This window comes from Blennius ocellaris (genome assembly GCF_963422515.1).
Source record: "Blennius ocellaris genome assembly, chromosome: 17".
NCBI lineage: Eukaryota > Metazoa > Chordata > Actinopteri > Blenniiformes > Blenniidae > Blennius > Blennius ocellaris.
This window is the reverse complement of record NC_137666.1, coordinates 25,675,919-25,697,929: the sequence shown is the minus strand read 5'-3', so window position 1 is coordinate 25,697,929 and position 22,011 is coordinate 25,675,919. Positions and strand designations below refer to the sequence as shown.

Genomic DNA, 22,011 nt, shown 5'->3' with positions numbered 1-22,011 from the left:
AACTGCTTCCCCCGCCTGAGGCGCCGGACGGTTTGCCAGAATTTCCTCGAGGCCGACCGAAAGTCCTCCTCCATGGCCTCTCCGAACTCCTCCCAGACCCGAGTTTTTGCCTCCACCACAGCCCGGGCTGCGGCTCGCTTGGCCTGCCGGTACCTGTCGATTGCCTCGGGAGTCCTATGAGCTAACAGTGCCCGGTAGGACTCCTTCTTCAGCTTGACGGCATCCCTTACTTCCGGTGTCCACCACCGGGTTCGGGGATTGCCGCCACGACAGGCGCCAGAGACCCTGCGGCCACAGCTCCGAGCAGCAGCTTCGACAATGGAAGTTGAGAACATGGTCCACTCGGACTCAATGTCTCCAACCTCCCTCGGGATCTGTGAGAAGCTCTCCCGGAGGTGGGAGTTGAAGGCTGCGCGGACGGAAGGCTCGGCCAGATGTTCCCAGCAGACCCTCACAACACGTTTGGGCCTGCCGAGTCTATCCGGCCTCCTCCCAGTCCAGCGCATCCAACTCACCACCAGGTGGTGATCAGTTGACAGCTCTGCCCCTCTCTTTACCCGAGTGTCCAAGACACGCGGCCAGAGATCAGATGACACGACCACAAAGTCTATCATTGACCTCCGGCCTAGGGTGTCCTGGTGCCATGTGCACTTATGGACACCCCTGTGCTCGAACATGGTGTTCGTTATGGACAAGCTGTGACTGGCACAGAAGTCCAATAACAGAACACCACTCGGGTTCAGATCGGGGAGGCCGTTCCTCCCAATCACCCCCTTCCAAGTCTCGCTGTCATTGCCCACGTGGGCGTTGAAGTCCCCCAGGAGAACAATGGAGTCCCCAGTTGGGGCACTATCCAGCACCCCTCCCAGGGACTCCAAGAAGGTTGGGTACTCTGAACTGCTGTTCGGTGCATAGGCCGAAACAACAGTCAGAGACCTGTCCCCTACTTGTAGGCGTAGGGACGCAACCCTCTCGTTCACCGGGGTGAACTCCAACACATGGCGGCTGAGCTGTGGGGCAATAAGCAAGCCCACTCCAGCCCGCCGCCTTACACCGCGGGCAACTCCAGAGAAGTGGAGTATCCAGCCCCTGTCGAGGAGCTGGGTTCCAGAGTCCAAGCTGTGAGTGGAGGTGAGCCCGACTATATCTAGCCGGTATCTCTCAACCTCCCTCACAAGCTCGGGCTCCTTCCCCCCCAGCGAGGTCACATTCCATGTCCCAAAAGCCAGAGTCCGTGTCCGGGGATCGGGTCGTCGAGGCCCCTGCCGTCGACTGCCACCCAATCCACATTGCATCCGACCCCTACGGCAGCCTCTGTGGGTGGTGGGTCCACAGGAGGATGAGGAAGAGGGGCCCGCGTCGTCCCTTCGGGCTGAGCCCGGCCGAGTCCCGCGGGCAAGAACGCGGCCACCAGGCGCTCGCGTGCGAGCCTCCACCCCGGGCCTGGCTCCAGGGTGTGGCCCCGGCTGCGCCAAACCGGGCGACGTCACCTTTTTCCTCGTGAGTGTGTCCATGGGGTCTTGTGAACTGTATGGAGAGGCTTTAATGGAAAATCAATATCAATATCAATATTTTCAAAATGAAAGTCATGAAAACCCTCTGTTTGCAGCTCGGTACCAAATGACTGGTTCTATGTACTGATTTGTTACAAGAACACCCTTATTTTCATGAAATTAAAAGTTTAAAAGGAATAACACACTGCTGATGGACAGGCTGTACATGTAGTATTGAAAGAAATATGACAACATATGAGTTTTGATCCAAACTCACTGTGTTTCCATCACTGTTCTCATCCACACTGTTTGTTCTCCAGACACACGAGGAAGAGCATCTGTCCATCACTGGAGAACCCAGGTAGGACTGGATGTCTAATGTTACCAGTTGTTTTAACCTGGAATGTAGTTCTTTACTCCAGCCAGTATTATTCTGCAGTACTTAATTCTTGCTTGAATTTTATTTTGGAATTTCAAGAGATTTTCAAAACAATACTGTATCACAAATGTATGAAAGACATGTTGAGTACATACTGGAATGTTATTACTTTTTTTTTTTAATATTCAAAATGTTTAAATTGCTTTGATAATCAAATAATGGGAAAATAAATAATGATGAAAAATACCGTACTGTTTTCAATAGATGCGCAGTGCACGCCTTGGGGTGCGCGCCTATCTTGAACAATACGATAATTACATGTGGCTTCTTTTTCTTACACAGAAGTAGTTCTGCACTTGTGCATGTTCCCCGTGCCGTCCTGTGTTCCACCCAACGGCAGACAACCGCCCCGTAAGAAACCACACGCGGCCCATGAAGATTGCAGAGTAAAAACATCAATGCCATTTTCAACAAGTAGAATTGAAAAATGCAAATAATCCCAAAATGTCCAGGAAGAGAAAAATGGATGCAGATGAAAAGCTGTTTCATGAATGATGGGAAGGAGAATACATGTTTGTGCTTCAAGGAGAAAAAACAGTTTGTCTTCTGTGTTTTGAGGCGTGTCGGTTGTGAAACAATACAAGTCCACATTTTGACACCAAGCAGAGCAAAGTATGTTAAAGTTAGACTTAACAGAGAAACTAGCAAATATTGTTTTTTTTGTATTATTCAAATGCATATGTAATATGAATAAGTAATAAAGTCAGAGTTATTTAAAATTGAGGAGTAGTTACATTTATTTTACATTATATTTGTTTGCATTTATACTGTCTTACAGTTACATTTGGCCCTTTGAGAGCAGCCATTATGCTGATGTGGCCCTCGGTGGAAATGAGTTTGATACTCCTGCTGAAGATACTAATTATCCCGTAAAAGCTATTGATCCTCTCCAGACTATTGATAATGTGGAAACTATTGACCCTTAAAGACGATTGATCCTCTTGAGCATGGGTGCCCTACCTGCTATTTGCATGCAGCTTTTTTCCTATCAGTGTTTGGCTCTTGGATCCATTAACCGAAACAATCGGATTGCGGCTCATTCGGCTATAAATAGTTCTGTTGTGAAACTCCCAGTTTTGGATTTTCTTTACCCATACCTAAACGCATCACCCAGAGCACCATGTGCACAACATCCCTCTGACTCACGGCGTCACATAGTTCAACACAAAACCTGCCTGAACAAGATAATAACAACGGAAGGACTGCACTTCATACGTATACGCCGCATGGAGCAGGTATGTGAAGACGTTGGAATTACTTCTATCAGGGTGAGCGGAGAACCCAAAATCAGACTCATGACAGATGGCAATAAAAGAGCTTACTTGAAAACAGAAGTGTCCACACAGGGGCAATCCAAAAACAAATCCTTTTGCAGAACAGAATCAAAAACCGGGAATCAATCACAAGAAAAAGAACAAGGATACATGAGGGTCTGGAATAGACTAAGATGAACTGACAGACAGCGAGGAAATCTGTCAGTTCTCTTTGCACATCCCTTTCGTACACAGCCTGGTACCTGGTCTGGGCCAGCAACTTTTTTGGTATGAATTCTCCTCAGAGTCTGGAGCACATCAGCAAGGGTGATGGCCTTCACTACTGATGTGTCATTCAGTGCTTCGAACCATTCAACATAATTATTTAGTTTGTTGAGAAAGTCGGCACTGTCATCACAGGCATGAGGATTTGTTTTATAGGCAGTCACAGTTTTAATTCCATTCCACAGTGTCCTTGTGTCTCTGTGTTCCTGAAAGTGCGTTAGATTTTCTGTGAATAGGCCCTTTAAGCCAATCTTGCCTTCCACTGACACAGGCTATCCGTTTTACGAAAAAAAAACAAAAAAACAAAAACAAAAGGGAGAGAGGGACCCTCTGGACTGTGGTTCATGTCACCCAATCAGCCTACTTTATTGTGATTACAAAATCTTATCACGTCGCTGAGAAATAAGAATCCCCAAGATAATTAATCCAGATCGAACAGGGTTTATACCAGGGAGACAATCATTTTACAATATGAGACATCTGTTCAATGAGCTTCACTCTGACTCCTCCACTCTGCAGATGGAGGTCATGCTGTTACTCGATGCAGAGAAAGCATGTACCATTTTACCTCAAATAAAGAGGTCTTTGAGAATGCATTGCCAGTATCAGGAGAAATCAAACAGTGCATAAGGTCTCGCTATATGCGGATGATCTTTTACTATACATAGAAAATCCAGTGAAATCAATACCCCGACTCATGAACACTGCAAAAATCTGTACAACTATCTGGCTATAGTCTCAATCTTTCTAAAAGATTACTTTTCCCCATAAATAAATGAGCAATGAATCACGTAAGGATTCTATTGCAACAACACATCATCAGTCGGGTAAAACTAACCTGTCTCAGGATGGTCTAAGCCCAGGGAAATTTTCTTCTTCAAGACTAGTTATTCTGTGACTTAATCAAAATGAAAAAGAAAATGACGTTTAAGTTTTAATTTTCAAAACACACTCCAGCAAATAGTGACCAAATTTCATTTTGAAATGTCAAATTTGAAAAATAAAATACATTCGCTGAAATGCTTTTTCATTTTATGATTCTGGCTGCAGAGTTTGACTCATAAATAAACTTATTAATGCATCATCCAAACTGCATTTTCATAAAATGTAGTTTGTATGATTGATTGTTAATTTTTATTTATGAATCCATAGGTGCCTAATTACAGGATATCAATGTATGAAAATTGGACAGGACCAACGTGGGCTGCAATGGAACTCTAACTTGCCAATCGCACCAATTTCCATCCTAAGTAACTCCCTGCCTATTAATGTATAGCCATATACGCACGGGATTACCTAGAGACCAATGGCAATTTCTGAGTTACCCTTCACGTCTGTGTTTCTTGCAGTACATTTGCATGGGATATGCAAACTGCATTGGAATCTAATTTAATGACATTACAGCCTGGACATGCTGTCACGTCTTTGCACATCGCAAGATCCACCGTTCACTATCTTGCGATATGTAGCCGTCATGGCAACAGTAAACATTTGAAAGCTGCAATGTAACTTGAGAACAATGAGCAGCTTTGTCGGGTTAACAGGCTGTCAAGGCGTTTGTATTAAGCCCATTGAAGGATATGCCGAGAAAAATGTTTCATGCCACATGATGCTACGCAGCTCATCCTTTTCAATATCCCCTGAAATTTCCCTCATCTTCTTAGACTCATTTAACCATTTCTTCAAGTGGTCCATAGGGTTGTTGTGTATTGGCCTCCTCATGTAAAATGCTATCATTATTTTCTACCACAGCCTCCATGATTCGACAGTAAACATTTTACAAAATCTGGGACCAGTTTTTAGGGATTCCCTTATAATATGGCTTCAATTTAAACGGCACTTTAACTTTCCTAGTACAATCAATCTTCTCTCTCTTGTGCAAAACCACCTGTTCTCACCATCAGAAATGAACTAGTGTTTATCTCTTCTAGTGATAAGAAACCCGACTCCTTGAATGGACTCACAGGTTTTTTGAGTCGTTCATCCAAGTGAATCGGTTGTCTGAGTCATTTGAGTCATTTGATTCAGTTGCGCACGCACACTATTTCCACCCGCTCCTGGACCTGGAGGCTCAGCTGAACTGTGACACCAACCACGGGGGAGAATCTTGTATTCGTTGTAAAATGCTGAAACACTTTGGAGGAAAATAAACAATAAGTACACATTAGTTTTCAGTGGTCCTGGTGTCCTTATTCTCGATTATGTGTGTTGTTTTTGAGGTGTATTTGAATCAGAAAATAAATTAAATAAATGATTAAACTCAAAAAATACCTGGCATCCAGAATGGCAGATATACAGTATATATTAATATAGACATATGGTTTTACAGGTTTTTTTCCTTCCAACATTCTGATTTTCTTTTTTTACTAGTATCAATAAATAATGTGATGTTCATAGGGCAGAACTAATTATAGGGGACAATATTAAATGTAACACAATACACGCTACAGTCGTATTTTAACATTGTTTATTGTGTATTTATTCATGTGTTATTCATGTATTTATCTCTACAAGCTTTGTGAAACAAACAATGTGCGTTTTGTTTTCTCCGCCGTCACTTTCTGAGCGGAGCGCCGCTGCAGATTTTCAGGTGAGGGAGGGGCACAGAGGAAGTGCTGCTGACCGCTTCAGTGAACGACTCTTTCGAGTTTCGAGCTGACTCAAGCATGTGAGCTGAACGGAAACGAGGTGAGTCGTTCATTTGTGCTGAACTTCGCCTACAAACTGACTCGAGCTGCTGAAAGCCTCATGTAAGGAGCTGGAAGCTGCTGTGCTTAGCAGCTAGCGTTAGCGGCTTGGCTACTAGCTGCTTTTAGCATTACAGCTTCTTTTCTCACAGGGAAACTGAGTGAGTAATGGAGTTAGACTAGCAGCAGAACAGTGACATTTATATTTTCCTCTCTGCGGCTGGAGCAAGAATGACTCAGTGAACGAGTTAATGAACGAGATAACTCGTGAGTCACCATTCAGTAAAGTGACTCGAGGGTTTTGAACGGTTTGTTCAAATTCGATCATCACTAATTTCTTTGTAGAAGGCATATTTCCCTCTTTCGACTAACTACAGAAAGATACTTACCTCTCTAAAAGTAATTTTTTTACATTCTTTACACACTTTAAACACTTCGAATTGCCCCATAAACCAACTAACAATCTACTCAACAAGGTTGGGTAGTAACAAATTAGATGTAATGGCCTTACGTAATTAGGATGCCAAAAAAATGTAGCTGTAATCCGTTACAGTACATAAAAAATGTGTAATCTCGTTACAGGTATATTGGATAAAAACTGGGATTACTGAGCAGGATTACAATAGAAAATGGAATAAACTAGCTCTGCAGCTGTCACATGCGCCGTCCACTGGCTTTGCCACACTTCCCGATGAACAACACAAAATATACAATAACATCACATGGAAGACCAGCTGGATTTGATTGGCTGATTACGAGGGTTACACCTTCCGCTTTGTATGAAACCATACGTTTTTGCTCTTTGCCCAATGTATTGTGATGTGTAATGCTTCTCTGAGTCTCTAAGTAAGTACATCCAGTGTGACGTTGAACATGCAGATGTACAAATTTGATTTGCGTTTACGATCCATTTTTTTTCTTTTTATGTTTTTTTCATTTGATTTTCCTTCTGGCTTTGGGGTGGAGGTGGGTGGCTTTTTATTTGTTCATGTGTTTATGTTTTTGTGTTAATGCAAAACAATAAATACAGTTCTTAAAAAAGGCGAATATAAGCATTAAAACTGCAGTGCCTTTAAGTTTAAGTTTGATATGTATTTATCTGGTGCTGGCTCGACTCGTCAGATTTTAAAAGTCAATGTGGCCCCAGAGCCAGACAATTTGCCCCCCCTGCTGTAGAGACTATTAATCCTCCAGAGATGATTGATCTTGTGGAAACTATTGACTGTCTGTTCTAATTTTATCCAATCTCACAATAATCACCAGGAGGAGCAGGAGGAGAAAGAGGAGGAGCAGGAGAAGGAAGTTGAAGAGGAACAAGAGAAGGAGTTGCAAGAGGGGGAGGAGCAGGAGGAGAAGTCAAATCAATAAGTGGTGTAGGTATCAGATCTGTCTGGAGCGGGACTCGCACCCGCGCTTTCTGATGACGTTGCACATTATGATTGGCTGTGATGACATTTTGCATTATTACTGGCTACAAGTTTCTCCCGTCACAGTGTAAATAAGTTTGGAAGCTAACGTTAGCCTTCACAGTTAGCTTCGTGGAAAGCTAACGTGGCTGTGTGACGTGAAAAGGACGGTACAAGTGAAACAACTGAAGTACATTTCTTTCTTATCTCTTGTTTTCATATACCTTGTTTCCTACGTTTTATTTCTTATTTTGTTATCATATCAACTCCTTTCCCTGTTATGCTGGCTGGCTCTAGGTGGCCAAGGCAGATCACAGCTAAGCGGCTAAGTCGCAGATCACAAGTTAGGTCACACCGCATCCTGCTGGATGCACAGAGTAAGTGAGTGAGTGAGTGAGTAACATTTATTTATATACCACTTTTCACAGCCACAGAGTGCTTCACAACACAGTTAAAAACATCAGAAAGTACAAAAGAAATATAAATGGCCAAGACAACATAAAATCATAACATCATAGCAGTCCGAGAGGAGCAAATTAAAAGCCTGAACAAATAGATGAGTCATTAGTTTGCTCTTGAAGGTGTCAGCAGAGTCAATTAAGCACAGAGAGGGCAGAAGATCATTCCAAACCCTAGGAGCAACAGCCTGGAAGGATCGGTCACCTCGTAAGAATATGAGTGGGCAAAACCTTCAGCAGATTCTGATCCACAGACCTCAGAATCCACGCAGGGGTGTAAGGCTGGACCAGATCACTGATATAAGAAGGAGCCTGACCATGCACGGCTCTGGTTAAGTCATATGGTATGTTATCAGCGTTGTTTAGAATAATAAGCAAATTGTGTGGGTATAAGCAGCTGAAATATATTGGTCTGGTAGAGTTGCAGATTGGACCCAACTTCTCTCACCTTATCATGTCATCAGTTTTTGTTTTTTTTTGTCATCCTATTCGATATTAAACCTTTTTAACCAAACAAAGATGCATCCTTGAAGCAATTCTTTTTCCCAGCCTCCATCCTCAACTGAGGTCTCCCTCACAACAATTCAAAAAGAGGCTCAAGTTCAGGAAACAGTAGCCTCAGAAGAAGAAAACAGACCTGCTATAACAGCAACATGGTTTCTTGGTTCATCACCCGGATGCTTCTTCTCTTTATTTGTTGCTGCAGCTTGATCTGTGGAAGGACAGAGAGACAATCACCTGGATATCATGAATGAACAGGCTTCGCCTGATGGCCTTCTGCACTCCTGTACAAGGATTACTATTGCAACAACATATCATCAGTAGGGTCAAACTGATCTGTCACGATGGTCTAAGTCCAGCTCAAGTTCCCTAAAAGTTGTTGGACATTCCAGTGCTTGGTAGAGTCTGCTCCACAATGATAGGAAGAGCTGACATCGAAAGATCAGTGTCATCACATCTTCACAAATGATTACAATAAGTGGAATAAGTCAGTAAAAGACATCGAACTGAAGATCTGAGCATCGACCACAACCACTGGATTGGCTGGCTGACAATGTGGTGATAACTGAGGTACATTTCATAAACTTAATGACTTGGCACATGAATAACAGTCTGTAAAATGTCTCAGACACATTATTAGTTGGAGAACAGACATTGTCACATCCTGAATTAATTTGCATTTTTCCAGGCAAAGCCGATCAAATGGAAATGTGGAAATCTTTTAAATATAGGAGCCTGTTCTTAGTGTGGAGCCGTGTTGCCCTGGGTTTGAATCCTCACAGTCCATATGTGATCCCTATAACACTGGGGGGGGGGGGGGGGGGGGGGGGGGTCCTCCTGCCTTGCATCACATGCACGCAATTTGAACCAACAGCGGTTGAAAATGTAAAACTACATTGAATTTGTCTTACTTAATTAAGCTTTTCAATGTCAAAGCAAATGATCCTGGCTGGACTTAATTGGGTTATTCTAATAATAAAAGTCTCCTGGGAATTACAGAGTAATTTGTGAGTTCAATGCTGTGAACTATTGGATTATTTGTTTTGAGTTGAGCAGATTTATTTTATCCTGATTATATTAGCGTTTGGCGGTGGAATCTCACTAATGCACAGATTAATATGAATATGGGATATATGTGCTGTGTGGCACTCTGACATCTGACTGAAACCACAAGCTGGAGCTTATTAAAATCCATCAGGATTCAGATTTGACTCTGTGTTGTTTCCAGTAATCTACAGATAACACAGGAAAATAGCCACTGATACAGTTGATCAGCAGCTCGACTGGCTTTCACTTCATTAAAAGGTCCCAGTAGCAGTGTGATGCTAGAATGAGACACGAGCCCCAACATCTTCATCCTGGACTTCATCAGTGATCAGAGGTGATGATTTGTTGCATCTTTCTTTTGTGTGAGTGCAGCCAAGGTTTTCCTTTTTTATCCTGTATAATTTAAGCTTACACTTCAGGTTTAGTTCATATCCTTCTGTTATTTATTCTGTGAATAGGTGGGGTTTTTTTTGTTCACAGTTGTCACTTTCACGTGACATAAATCATGTTCTGTGAGTGCTGAACACCTTTTTAAAAACTGAAAAGGTTAGCTGTTGCGTGAAAATGATGTTTTTGTGGGTTTCTGACAGACGGAAGTCTTGCATGATGGATCCAGTATGTGCTTTAAACAAAACACACGACACTGTGATATAATCAAATGACTGACTGCAGCTCAACCTGGAAACTTGTTTCCAAGTGGCTGTTGGAGGATCTGCTCACCTCGTAGATTATGTGATGTGATGGAGTCTGCTAGTGCCCCACAGTTGGACTGTACCAGCGGACCGCGGACGGTGACCAGTGAGCTGCCTCGATTGAGCAACGCTGCTTTCAGAGGAGCAACGTGATTGAACTGCACTGAGGACAGGCAGCCCACGAAGCCCTTGGACCCAGCCTGGACCACCTCCTGTTCAAAGCTGTCTCTCTCTGCAAGGGAAACAAAACACATGGATGGGCACCCTAATACAAGCACAAGCAAACATGGATCATAAATCTTTAGAACAGCACAACAAGCCTCCAGCAGAGCTTCTTCAACATATACAAAGACACATTTGGCCAATTACAAAAGCTGCTTCAACACCAAACACATTTATTTACAGGACAACACAACATTTACTGTCACACACACTTGCTCACATGCAACCCGTTTCTGCAGGTGATAGTGCATTACTGACACTCAACAATCCTGGATGTCATCACTTCAAACGCTGCATTTCCTGTTCCGTTCACTGAAAGCAGCAGACTGCAGGTGCAGGTCTGCTCTTTAACAACATATACATTGAATATAAAACCTCCAAAAATAAAATGCTATTCCACTGATCATTTGGTGTAAAGCTGTTTTTTTTAATGTGATATGAATGTGAGTTCCTTGGAGAGTATTTATTCATCAGCTCGGACTCCAGAACGTAAACAGTTACCCGTTGGGGAGGTGATCATAGGAACCCCCTTCACACACGCACGCACACACACACACACACACACACACACACACACACACACACACACACACACACACACACACACACACACACACACACACACACACACACACACACACACACACACACACACACACACACACACACACACGAGTGTTGGAATCAGGTCCTTAATCTCAGATTGCGATTGATTTTCCATCCAGCAGGGCAGCGGAGTAAATGGTGTTGTGCCAGTGTGCCGGTGCTCACGCATTGTTGCCTGCAGCTCTTTACCCAGCAACTCAACGCTTCTACTCATATCGTTTTATCCTTGCAACATTTTCAACTCATCTGCTGTGTCCTGTCTGTTTGTGATTGCAGCAGCAAAGTACAATAAAACAAAGCTGCAGGGCTTTTCACATACATGAACAAGTCTGGTTTTCATTGTTGTCAAGGGACTCTATTTTACACAGAGTATGGTAATATATTATGATTATATTATAAATGTTACAATTTAATAACCTAAAAATGTATGTAAGAGCAGCTTTGGGCCTAATCTGCCTACGAAATGCAGCGGTACTGCTTTTCAGTGAATCTGAAGGAAAAATTACTCGTTTACACAATAAAGTATAGATAGTTTGGATCATTAGCTCATATTATTATGAAGCTGTTATATGAGAAAGGATATTTTTATTAAATTTGAATTTTAGAAAATATTAATATTTCATATATTATACTTATTCATTGGTCCAGTAATAGTTGAAGAAACACATTCTTTATATTATCATTTTATTATTATTTTATTCCAGGAGTAATTTTTATCTGCATGAAACTAATTCAAACATTCAACCAAAACATCTCATTTATTTTCACCTCCTTACAATTGAAACCACTAAAAGTGTAAAAACAGAAACATCTTTATTTTGCCCTTAATATCCTCAAAAACTTTCCCATCTTACAATTGATCATTGCAAATGATTATAACTTGAGTCGACTTGCTGACCGGGATGAAGCTGCAGGAACCATGACCGCAACATTATTCTTCACTAAATACCTAAACCTAAAATTTGATGGGAGTTGCTGGAGTGTCTGGACTCTCAGGATTGTCTTGATTATTTACAATCATTTTTTAGCTTTGTCTCTGTTTTATTCTTCACAGGGAGCAAAAACGTTTGTCTCAAGGCAAGGAGAGACAAATTGATTTCTCGAGCACCACTCAGATATGAGGCAATTCAGAGCTTTACAAAGACATAAAAGACACCCATTAAAACAAAACTTATAACAATCTTGATCTGAATCACTTACGATTATGAAACACATACACACTGACATGGCCAATGAGTTTAACCGCTTCTCCACCTCTGCTGTCGCTGCCTCTGGGCCTGCTCCACCCAGCGAGGAGGTCATTTGTCTTGGTGGCCATACGACTGCACAATAAACTATTGTAATGTACATTTTTATCTCTACTGACAGTAGCTTTTGAACTTATTCTTTTATTTTTCCTTTAAATGTGTACTGATAAGTGTTTAGTTATGTATAGCACACACTGGACGATGCCGGACATCTCAATTTCCCCAAATTGGGGATGAATAGAGTACTTCTATCTTCTATCTATCTATATCTACATTAAACAATTGGATTAAAGACAACATAAAAAGCATCTTGTTCAAACTCAAACAAACTTCCCAGCATTTTGACCCATTTATTTGCAGCATGATAAAAAGAGAATGAGGGTAACAACGTGAGTCGAACTACAGTATCCCACTCACACGTTTTGGTTTCCTACAAAGCAGTGGAAGCTGGCCAACAGAGGGCACAAGAGGAATGTTTTGTTACTTTTTCATACAAAACATATGAATAAACTGTAATACTGTCAACATATGTTTATGCCAACAAACTAACAATGAGCCCTGAACTGTATTCGCTTTATTTTCTACAAATAATCTTCAATAAAAGAGAGGATTTCTCTCTTGTGTGTGTGTGTGTGTGTGTGTGTGTGTGTGTGTGTGTGTGTGTGTGTGTGTGTGTGTGTGTGTGTGTGTGTGTGTGTGTGTGTGTGTGTGTGTGTGTGTGTGTGTGTGTGTGTGTGTGTGCGTGTGTGTGTGAGCAGCCTGGGGCGCTGAGGAAATTCGCCCTGAGGAGACGGGGCTTAGTAGCGATCTAAGCTAAATAAATACATTTAACTGACTGTTAACTTTTACCAGGTGTTATTTGTTGTTCAGAACTGGGTTAACTTTAACCAGGTGTTATCTTGTTCAGAACTGGATTAACTTTAACCAGGTGTTATTTTGTTGTTCAGAACTGGATTAACTTTAACCAGGTGTTATCTTGTTGTTCAGAACTGGGTTAACTTTAACCAGGTGTTATTTTGTTGTTCAGAACTGGATTAACTTTAACCAGGTGTTATCTTGTTGTTCAGAACTGGGTTAACTTTAACCAGGTGTTATGTGTTGTTCAGAACTGGATTAACTTTAACCAGGTGTTATTTGTTGTTCAGAACTGGATTAACTTTAACCAGGTGTTATTTGTTGTTCAGAACTGGGTTAACTTTAACCAGGTGTTATTTTGTTGTTCAGAACTGGATTAACTTTAACCAGGTGTTATCTTGTTGTTCAGAACTGGGTTAACTTTAACCAGGTGTTATGTGTTGTTCAGAACTGGATTAACTTTAACCAGGTGTTATTTGTTGTTCAGAACTGGATTAACTTTTACCAGGTGTTATCTTGTTGTTCAGAACTGGGTTAACTTTCACCAGGTGTTATTTGTTGTTCAGAACTGGATTAACTTTAACCAGGTGTTATTTGTTGTTCAGAACTGGGTTAATTTTAACCAGGTGTTATCTTGTTCAGAACTGGGTTAACTTTAACCAGGTGTTATGTGTTGTTCAGAACTGGATTAACTTTAACCAGGTGTTATCTTGTTGTTCAGAACTGGATTAACTTTAACCAGGTGTTATCTTGTTGTTCAGAACTGGGTTAACTTTAACCAGGTGTTATGTGTTGTTCAGAACTGGATTAACTTTAACCAGGTGTTATTTGTTGTTCAGAACTGGATTAACTTTAACCAGGTGTTATTTGTTGTTCAGAACTGGATTAACTTTAACCAGGTGTTATCTTGTTGTTCAGAACTGGATTAACTTTAACCAGGTGTTATCTTGTTGTTCAGAACTGGGTTAACTTTAACCAGGTGTTATGTGTTGTTCAGAACTGGATTAACTTTAACCAGGTGTTATTTGTTGTTCAGAACTGGATTAACTTTAACCAGGTGTTATTTGTTGTTCAGAACTGGATTAACTTTAACCAGGTGTTATGTGTTGTTCAGAACTGGATTAACTTTTACCAGGTGTTATTTGTTGTTCAGAACTGGGTTAACTTTAACCAGGTGTTATTTTGTTGTTCAGAACTGGATTAACTTTAACCAGGTGTTATTTGTTGTTCAGAACTGGATTAACTTTAACCAGGTGTTATTTTGTTGTTCAGAACTGGGTTAACTTTTACCAGGTGTTATCTTGTTGTTCAGAACTGGGTTAACTTTTACCAGGTGTTATCTTGTTGTTCAGAACTGGATTAACTTTAACCAGGTGTTATTTGTTGTTCAGAACTGGATTAACTTTAACCAGGTGTTATCTTGTTGTTCAGAACTGGGTTAACTTTAACCAGGTGTTATCTTGTTGTTCAGAACTGGATTAACTTTAACCAGGCGTTGTCTTGTTGTTCAGAACTGGGTTAACTTTAACCAGGTGTTATGTGTTGTTCAGAACTGGATTAACTTTAACCAGGTGTTATTTTGTTGTTCAGAACTGGGTTAACTTTTACCAGGTGTTATCTTGTTGTTCAGAACTGGGTTAACTTTTACCAGGTGTTATCTTGTTGTTCAGAACTGGGTTAACTTTTACCAGGTGTTATCTTGTTGTTCAGAACTGGATTAACTTTAACCAGGTGTTATTTTGTTGTTCAGAACTGGGTTAACTTTAACCAGGTGTTATCTTGTTGTTCAGAACTGGGTTAACTTTAACCAGGTGTTATTTTGTTGTTCAGAACTGGGTTAACTTTTACCAGGTGTTATTTTGTTGTTCAGAACTGGGTTAACTTTAACCAGGTGTTATTTTGTTGTTCAGAACTGGGTTAACTTTAACCAGGTGTTATCTTGTTGTTCAGAACTGGGTTAACTTTAACCAGGTGTTATTTTGTTGTTCAGAACTGGGTTAACTTTTACCAGGTGTTATCTTGTTGTTCAGAACTGGGTTAACTTTTACCAGGTGTTATCTTGTTGTTCAGAACTGGGTTAACTTTAACCAGGTGTTATTTTGTTGTTCAGAACTGGGTTAACTTTTACCAGGTGTTATCTTGTTGTTCAGAACTGGGTTAACTTTAACCAGGTGTTATTTTGATGTTCAGAACTGGGTTAACTTTAACCAGGTGTTATTTTGTTGTTCAGAACTGGGTTAACTTTAACCAGGTGTTATTTTGTTGTTCAGAACTGGGTTAACTTTAACCAGGTGTTATTTTGATGTTCAGAACTGGGTTAACTTTAACCAGGTGTTATTTTGTTGTTCAGAACTGGATTAACTTTAACCAGGTGTTATTTTGTTGTTCAGAACTGGGTTAACTTTAACCAGGTGTTATTTTGATGTTCAGAACTGGGTTAACTTTAACCAGGTGTTATCTTGTTGTTCAGAACTGGATTAACTTTAACCAGGTGTTATTTGTTGTTCAGAACTGGATTAACTTTAACCAGGTGTTATTTGTTGTTCAGAACTGGATTAACTTTAACCAGGAGTTATTTTGTTGTTCAGAACTGGGTTAACTTTAACCAGGTGTTATTTTGATGTTCAGAACTGGGTTAACTTTAACCAGGTGTTATTTTGTTGTTCAGAACTGGGTTAACTTTAACCAGGTGTTATTTTGATGTTCAGAACTGGGTTAACTTTAACCAGGTGTTATTTTGTTGTTCAGAACTGGATTAACTTTAACCAGGTGTTATTTTGTTGTTCAGAACTGGGTTAACTTTAACCAGGTGTTATTTTGATGTTCAGAACTGGGTTAACTTTAACCAGGTGTTATCTTGTTGTTCAGAACTGGATTAACTTTAACCAGGTGTTATTTGTTGTTCAGAACTGGATTAACTTTAACCAGGTGTTATTTGTTGTTCAGAACTGGATTAACTTTAACCAGGAGTTATTTTGTTGTTCAGAACTGGGTTAACTTTAACCAGGTGTTATTTTGATGTTCAGAACTGGGTTAACTTTAACCAGGTGTTATTTTGTTGTTCAGAACTGGGTTAACTTTAACCAGGTGTTATTTTGTTGTTCAGAACTGGGTTAACTTTAACCAGGTGTTATTTTGTTGTTCAGAACTGGGTTAACTTTAACCAGGTGTTATTTTGTTGTTCAGAACTGGATTAACTTTAACCAGGTGTTATCTTGTTGTTCAGAACTGGGTTAACTTTAACCAGGTGTTATCTTGTTGTTCAGAACTGGATTAACTTTAACCAGGTGTTATTTGTTGTTCAGAACTGGATTAACTTTAACCAGGTGTTATTTGTTGTTCAGAACTGGATTAACTTTAACCAGGTGTTATTTGTTGTTCAGAACTGGGTTAACTTTAACCAGGTGTTATTTTGATGTTCAGAACTGGGTTAACTTTAACCAGGTGTTATTTTGTTGTTCAGAACTGGATTAACTTTAACCAGGTGTTATTTGTTGTTCAGAACTGGGTTAACTTTAACCAGGTGTTATCTTGTTGTTCAGAACTGGATTAACTTTAACCAGGTGTTATTTGTTGTTCAGAACTGGATTAACTTTAACCAGGTGTTATTTGTTGTTCAGAACTGGATTAACTTTAACCAGGTGTTATTTGTTGTTCAGAACTGGGTTAACTTTAACCAGGAGTTATTTTGTTGTTCAGAACTGGGTTAACTTTAACCAGGTTTTATTTGTTGTTCAGAACTGGATTAACTTTAACCAGGTGTTATTTGTTGTTCAGAACTGGGTTAACTTTAACCAGGTGTTATCTTGTTGTTCAGAACTGGGTTAACTTTAACCAGGTGTTATCTTGTTGTTCAGAACTGGATTAACTTTAACCAGGTGTTATTTGTTGTTCAGAACTGGGTTAACTTTAACCAGGTGTTATCTTGTTGTTCAGAACTGGATTAACTTCAACCAGGTGTTATTTGTTGTTCAGAACTGGGTTAACTTTAACCAGGTGTTATCTTGTTGTTCAGAACTGGATTAACTTTAACCAGGTGTTATTTGTTGTTCAGAACTGGATTAACTTTAACCAGGTGTTATTTGTTGTTCAGAACTGGGTTAACTTTAACCAGGTGTTATCTTGTTGTTCAGAACTGGATTAACTTTAACCAGGTGTTATTTGTTGTTCAGAACTGGATTAACTTTAACCAGGTGTTATTTGTTGTTCAGAACTGGATTAACTTTAACCAGGTGTTATTTGTTGTTCAGAACTGGATTAACTTTAACCAGGAGTTATTTTGTTGTTCAGAACTGGGTTAACTTTAACCAGGTGTTATTTTGATGTTCAGAACTGGGTTAACTTTAACCAGGTGTTATTTTGTTGTTCAGAACTGGGTTAACTTTAACCAGGTGTTATTTTGTTGTTCAGAACTGGGTTAACTTTAACCAGGTGTTATTTTGTTGTTCAGAACTGGGTTAACTTTAACCAGGTGTTATTTTGTTGTTCAGAACTGGATTAACTTTAACCAGGTGTTATCTTGTTGTTCAGAACTGGGTTAACTTTAACCAGGTGTTATCTTGTTGTTCAGAACTGGATTAACTTTAACCAGGTGTTATTTGTTGTTCAGAACTGGATTAACTTTAACCAGGTGTTATTTGTTGTTCAGAACTGGATTAACTTTAACCAGGTGTTATTTGTTGTTCAGAACTGGGTTAACTTTAACCAGGTGTTATTTTGATGTTCAGAACTGGGTTAACTTTAACCAGGTGTTATTTTGTTGTTCAGAACTGGATTAACTTTAACCAGGTGTTATTTGTTGTTCAGAACTGGGTTAACTTTAACCAGGTGTTATCTTGTTGTTCAGAACTGGATTAACTTTAACCAGGTGTTATTTGTTGTTCAGAACTGGATTAACTTTAACCAGGTGTTATTTGTTGTTCAGAACTGGATTAACTTTAACCAGGTGTTATTTGTTGTTCAGAACTGGGTTAACTTTAACCAGGAGTTATTTTGTTGTTCAGAACTGGGTTAACTTTAACCAGGTGTTATTTGTTGTTCAGAACTGGATTAACTTTAACCAGGTGTTATTTGTTGTTCAGAACTGGGTTAACTTTAACCAGGTGTTATCTTGTTGTTCAGAACTGGGTTAACTTTAACCAGGTGTTATCTTGTTGTTCAGAACTGGATTAACTTTAACCAGGTGTTATTTGTTGTTCAGAACTGGGTTAACTTTAACCAGGTGTTATCTTGTTGTTCAGAACTGGATTAACTTTAACCAGGTGTTATTTGTTGTTCAGAACTGGGTTAACTTTAACCAGGTGTTATCTTGTTGTTCAGAACTGGATTAACTTTAACCAGGTGTTATTTGTTGTTCAGAACTGGATTAACTTTAACCAGGTGTTATTTGTTGTTCAGAACTGGGTTAACTTTAACCAGGTGTTATCTTGTTGTTCAGAACTGGATTAACTTTAACCAGGTGTTATTTGTTGTTCAGAACTGGATTAACTTTAACCAGGTGTTATTTGTTGTTCAGAACTGGATTAACTTTAACCAGGTGTTATTTGTTGTTCAGAACTGGGTTAACTTTAACCAGGTGTTATTTGTTGTTCAGAACTGGATTAACTTTAACCAGGTGTTATTTGTTGTTCAGAACTGGATTAACTTTAACCAGGAGTTATTTTGTTGTTCAGAACTGGGTTAACTTTAACCAGGTGTTATTTTGATGTTCAGAACTGGGTTAACTTTAACCAGGTGTTATTTGTTGTTCAGAACTGGATTAACTTTAACCAGGTGTTATTTGTTGTTCAGAACTGGATTAACTTTAACCAGGAGTTATTTGTTGTTCAGAACTGGATTAACTTTAACCAGGTGTTATTTTGTTGTTCAGAACTGGATTAACTTTAACCAGGTGTTATTTGTTGTTCAGAACTGGATTAACTTTAACCAGGAGTTATTTGTTGTTCAGAACTGGGTTAACTTTAACCAGGTGTTATTTTGTTGTTCAGAACTGGATTAACTTTAACCAGGTGTTATTTTGTTGTTCAGAACTGGGTTAACTTTAACCAGGTGTTATTTTGATGTTCAGAACTGGGTTAACTTTAACCAGGTGTTATTTGTTGTTCAGAACTGGATTAACTTTAACCAGGTGTTATTTGTTGTTCAGAACTGGATTAACTTTAACCAGGTGTTATTTGTTGTTCAGAACTGGATTAACTTTAACCAGGAGTTATTTGTTGTTCAGAACTGGGTTAACTTTAACCAGGTGTTATTTTGTTGTTCAGAACTGGATTAACTTTAACCAGGTGTTATTTTGTTGTTCAGAACTGGGTTAACTTTAACCAGGTGTTATTTTGATGTTCAGAACTGGGTTAACTTTAACCAGGTGTTATTTGTTGTTCAGAACTGGATTAACTTTAACCAGGTGTTATTTGTTGTTCAGAACTGGATTAACTTTAACCAGGTGTTATTTGTTGTTCAGAACTGGATTAACTTTAACCAGGAGTTATTTTGTTGTTCAGAACTGGGTTAACTTTAACCAGGTGTTATCTTGTTGTTCAGAACTGGGTTAACTTTAACCAGGTGTTATCTTGTTGTTCAGAACTGGATTAACTTTAACCAGGTGTTATTTGTTGTTCAGAACTGGGTTAACTTTAACCAGGTGTTATCTTGTTGTTCAGAACTGGATTAACTTTAACCAGGTGTTATTTGTTGTTCAGAACTGGGTTAACTTTAACCAGGTGTTATCTTGTTGTTCAGAACTGGATTAACTTTAACCAGGTGTTATTTGTTGTTCAGAACTGGATTAACTTTAACCAGGTGTTATTTGTTGTTCAGAACTGGGTTAACTTTAACCAGGTGTTATCTTGTTGTTCAGAACTGGATTAACTTTAACCAGGTGTTATTTGTTGTTCAGAACTGGATTAACTTTAACCAGGTGTTATTTGTTGTTCAGAACTGGATTAACTTTAACCAGGTGTTATTTGTTGTTCAGAACTGGGTTAACTTTAACCAGGTGTTATTTGTTGTTCAGAACTGGATTAACTTTAACCAGGTGTTATTTGTTGTTCAGAACTGGATTAACTTTAACCAGGAGTTATTTTGTTGTTCAGAACTGGGTTAACTTTAACCAGGTGTTATTTTGATGTTCAGAACTGGGTTAACTTTAACCAGGTGTTATTTGTTGTTCAGAACTGGATTAACTTTAACCAGGTGTTATTTGTTGTTCAGAACTGGATTAACTTTAACCAGGAGTTATTTGTTGTTCAGAACTGGATTAACTTTAACCAGGTGTTATTTTGTTGTTCAGAACTGGATTAACTTTAACCAGGTGTTATTTGTTGTTCAGAACTGGATTAACTTTAACCAGGAGTTATTTGTTGTTCAGAACTGGGTTAACTTTAACCAGGTGTTATTTTGTTGTTCAGAACTGGATTAACTTTAACCAGGTGTTATTTTGTTGTTCAGAACTGGGTTAACTTTAACCAGGTGTTATTTTGATGTTCAGAACTGGGTTAACTTTAACCAGGTGTTATTTGTTGTTCAGAACTGGATTAACTTTAACCAGGTGTTATTTGTTGTTCAGAACTGGATTAACTTTAACCAGGTGTTATTTGTTGTTCAGAACTGGATTAACTTTAACCAGGAGTTATTTGTTGTTCAGAACTGGGTTAACTTTAACCAGGTGTTATTTTGTTGTTCAGAACTGGATTAACTTTAACCAGGTGTTATTTTGTTGTTCAGAACTGGGTTAACTTTAACCAGGTGTTATTTTGATGTTCAGAACTGGGTTAACTTTAACCAGGTGTTATTTGTTGTTCAGAACTGGATTAACTTTAACCAGGTGTTATTTGTTGTTCAGAACTGGATTAACTTTAACCAGGTGTTATTTGTTGTTCAGAACTGGATTAACTTTAACCAGGAGTTATTTTGTTGTTCAGAACTGGGTTAACTTTAACCAGGTGTTATTTTGATGTTCAGAACTGGGTTAACTTTAACCAGGTGTTATGTGTTGTTCAGAACTGGGTTAACTTTAACTGGGTGTTATCGTGACGTTAAAGTTAACGCACCTCTGTTAACTATTGAACAGTGGTTAACTCTGACCATGGTGTTCCCTGGCAGCGCGGCGTTCATGATGCCAGTTCAACAAAGGAAGGACAGGATGAACCGTGGACTTTACTTTGATATTGGAAGAGTCTGTGTCTTTGTGTGAGTTTGTCAAGTCCGCGTCTCACTTTCTGTTTTGTTATGTAATCCAGTGTTTTTCAACCACTGCGCCGCGGCACACTGGTGTTCCGCGAGATATAGTCAGGTGTGCCGTGGGAAATTATCCAATTTCAATTTTTTTCTAAAAAACACAGTGTGTGCAGAGTAATCATGTATAAATACTCTTCGTCAATAGATGGCAGCACAGAACGTTGCCGGTGAAATGAAACTTAACAGACGTCAATGTGGTTCATCTCCACCTCCTGCTACCATCTTGTATCAAAGTACTGTGTCAGTGACAGTGATGGAGAAGTTTTTGAAAAGGAAGAATGCTAACCAGGATATCAGCTCTGTGTTCATCCATCAGGTCCAGGTTTCACATGAGTAAAAATTTAAAAAAGAAATTGGGAAATACTTTTTTTCTGTATTTATTTGATTCCCGTTGATTCCATTGATGAGAATGACTTTATATTGTTAATACAGAGTTTAACATTTTAACATTTTCGTCTCTGTCTCTTGCCCTTCCTGTGTACGTCCTCTGTGGGTGTGTGTGTGTGTGTGTGTGTGTGGGTGCGTGTGTGTGTGTGCGTGTGTGTGTGTGCGTGTGTAATCAGCAGTATGATTTGTCTCACCTGT

At 39.5% G+C, this 22,011-nt stretch overlaps 1 protein-coding gene across 1 annotated transcript in view; it reads right to left on the bottom strand.

The window, feature by feature from the left end:
• The window catches only part of LOC308142617 (contactin-associated protein-like 5), a gene marked incomplete at its 3' end in the record, with an annotated part of 229,754 nt that overhangs the window by 4,782 nt on the left and 202,961 nt on the right, over nucleotides 1–22,011 (bottom strand). Inside the window, exons 22-23 of the mRNA XM_080513120.1 lie at nucleotides 10,290–10,493; nucleotides 8,659–8,733 (exon numbers count right to left, since the gene is read on the bottom strand). Of these exons, the coding sequence (XP_080369246.1) occupies nucleotides 8,659–8,733; nucleotides 10,290–10,493 (279 nt within the window). The remainder of the gene's footprint in view (nucleotides 1–8,658; nucleotides 8,734–10,289; nucleotides 10,494–22,011) is intronic.